The sequence below is a fragment of the Amblyomma mixtum genome, chromosome 1 (genome assembly GCF_055824585.1).
Source record: "Amblyomma mixtum isolate Tamu chromosome 1, ASM5582458v1, whole genome shotgun sequence".
In the NCBI taxonomy this organism is placed as follows: domain Eukaryota; kingdom Metazoa; phylum Arthropoda; class Arachnida; order Ixodida; family Ixodidae; genus Amblyomma; species Amblyomma mixtum.
Window position 1 is genome coordinate 251,552,814 of NC_143012.1, and position 3,064 is coordinate 251,555,877.

Here is a 3,064-nt window from a genome sequence, read left to right on the forward strand (position 1 = left end):
AGCAGAGTCGTGTTGTCGATAGTTAGAGATATATGTTCGTAGTTCATGTTCTTCCTGCGCGAGTGAAACACGGTGTACTTTATTTTCTCAGTGTTAAGGGTTAGCAGATTACTTTTAAACCACTGCGAAACTTCACTAAGCTCTTCATTAATTATACATTTAAGTGCCTCTAAATTTTCCCCTGTAAAAAGTAATGCAGTGTCATCGGCATATATTACAGCTTTCGAATATTTCAGCATTGATGGAAGGTCATTAATATACAGGGAAAAGAATAGCGGCCCAAGGACGGAGCCCTGAGGCACACCTAGATTAATGCTTTGTGGTAGTGAGGCTAAATTGTTCACGACAACATATTGTTTCCGTCCTGTAAAATAGCTTCTAATTAGATCACAAATTTTCCCTCTTAAACCGTAGGTTTCCAATTTCTGTTGTAGTATTGTGTGATCAAACGTATCGAAAGCTTTTGATATGTCTAAATATACTACTATGGCCAGCTTATTATTATGCAGTGCAGAATTTATAAGTTGTGAAAGAACAAGAACAGCGGATGACGTTGACCTTTGGGGCCTGAAGCCATGCTGATTATGACATATAATGTTATATTTATTTAGAAAATTTTGTATACGTTTACAAAGAACCTTTTCAAAAACTGTATTAATTGCATTTAATACCGATATTGGTTTGTAGTTTCGCGGATCAGATCGCTCACCGCCTTTATAAATAGGTACAACCCTTGCAACCTTCAGCTCGTCAGGATATATTCCATTTGCCAATGAATGGTTAAAGATGTGTAGTAGATGGATCGCTAGTATATCAATGTTGTTTTTTATCAGTCTAACGGGTATTGCATCAGGTCCTGCCGCCTTGCCGGCTGAAAGGCTGCCGACTGCAGTGATTATTTCTTCTATGTCTATGTCAGGCAAAGCAAAACTGTTGTCAACACGTTCCGGCATCTTCGCCGTAGGTGCGTCAGCATGAACCTGCGCGGCAACCGTAGGCCCAATGGAGGTAAAATAGGTATTAAATGATTCTGCTGTGTCTTCGTCAACTGTCTCAGGGAGTGTTGCTGTACTGGATCGCAAGCCGATTGCGTCGTTCACTATATCCCAAATTTTTTTTGCATTTCCATGCGCCTGTTTCACCAGTGATGAATAATATTCCTTTTTTCTTTTTCTCATAAGAGATACAGACAAGTTCCTGCAACGCTTATACTGGCTTAGGTAGTAATCGTTTGATCTCAACTGCTTCCATTTGTGATACCATTTGTCCTTATCTTTTAACACGGCTAATATTTCAGTATTCATCCAAGGACACGTCGGCTGGCTGTATTTATTAGTGTTCGGCAGAGAGCTCTGTTCAATGGCATTTTTAAGGATATCTAAAAAGTTCTTAGACTCAGTATTGACGTTTTCATCATATGCCGTAGTGAAGTCGGCTTGTTCTAGTGTTTCACGTAGTGCTACATAGTTTATCTTACTTCGAATTTTACACTGCGTCAGCTGCGCTTGTGGAGGCAGGTCTTTTTCTACTACAAGAAAAATAGGTGAATGTTCAGCTACCACCTCAGCGCAGGTAACGGCCAGTACACCTGGGACAATATTACAGAGGGCGTGATCTATTAGAGTACTTGAAGTACTTGTTACGTGGGTAGGTTCTGTAATAAGGTTGCGTAAGGCAAATGATTCGAGAAGGAAAGTGTAACTGTTCTGTACTCCATGTGTTAGATCTAAATTGAAATCGCCCATTATGACAATATTAGAGCGACGCCCATGAAAACATTCTGTTAGAATCATTTCGAACTTCTTGTTTGGTGTTTGGTGGCCGATAAACCACACCAACCATCAAACCATCTTGAAGTTTTATGAACAGGGTTTCAATGCAGTCAAAACTAACAGACGCAACTCCCATTAGCTGGTAGGAGACACTATCTCTGACAAACATCCCTACCCCACCTCTCCTTGCTCGTGTATCCCGTGGCTGGGATAAAAATTTATAACCCGGGAAAGAGACTACTTCATCACGCTTGAGCCACGTTTCACTCACGGCTATTACATCAAAACAGGATTTATACCTTGCCATATGTACAATCAAGTTATTTAGGTTACTTCGTATGCTGCGCACGTTACAATGCAAAATTGAAAAGCTTTTATCACGCATCAAATCGTCAACTTGTTGAAACGTAAAAGCCATGTCAAAAGAAACAGAAAAAATGTCATGCTAAGATCTAAACGACAGAAAAAAAAGAAAAGTCACACAACGTTGGCCAAGTCACCTTCACTTGTGATGTGCAGAACAGCGGAGTTGTCTGCCCTACGCATCAAAATTTTTCCTTGTGACAACCAAACAAACTTCCAGTTGTGGTCCTTAGCTGCTTTCTTTGCTTTAGATAGTAGTACTTTGTTTTCAACACACAGGTGCTCATTAACAAACAATGGTTCTTGTTCTTCAAAACCAAGCAGTCTCGTGTTCAGTTTGGTCTTTTTAGCAGCATTGAGCACTTTATCACGGATAGACCTTGTGACAAACTTGACCACCACGTTTGGCTTATCCTTATCTTTAGAGCGCACTCGATGCACTACATCAATGTCAGACTCGGCAAGTTCGACACCCAGGCAAGAAGCCACCTTCTGAACAGAGTTGACAAGGTCCTCATTCGGAGCAAGTGGAAGTCCCTTGATTTCAAGATTAATGTTCCTGGTGAACTGCTTTAGCTCTAACATTTCTTTTTTTGTCTCTTGCAATTCATTTCTCAAAAGCTCATTTGTTTTCTGATAATGTTTATTTTGTTTTTTGACTTCCGCAAGCTACCGACGAAAACCTTCCACATCTGCCTTGAAGCTTTCAAATCCCTCATTCATGAAGTCAATTGACTCTTTAATGCCAGAGAGCTCAGCGCGAATTTCAGTGCTTGAGCCGACCATTTTTTCGACACTGCTTTTCATGTCGGATGCAAATACATTAAGTTTAGTTAGCAGTTCGGTAAGGATCGTCGCTACTTCCTTAATGCTCCCTGGAGGCTTATCCCCGAGAGCCCTGAAATCTTGTAGGGCATCCTTTGCACTGT

The 3,064-nt window shown here is 40.7% G+C and overlaps 1 protein-coding gene across 1 annotated transcript; it reads right to left on the reverse strand.

Moving 5' to 3' along the window:
* Positions 1–2,249: 2,249 nt before the first annotated feature.
* Positions 2,250–2,720, reverse strand: LOC149371479 (uncharacterized). The gene has a single exon (XM_089580247.1). The coding sequence runs from the start codon at positions 2,718–2,720 to the stop codon at positions 2,250–2,252; it is 471 nt and encodes a 156-aa protein (XP_089436373.1).
* Between the last annotated feature and the right edge of the window lie 344 nt (positions 2,721–3,064).

Coding starts and splice junctions, on each gene's coding strand:
- LOC149371479 (XM_089580247.1), bottom strand. CDS start 2,720: ATGTTAGAGCTAAAGCAGTTCACCAGGAACATTAATCTTGAAATCAAG.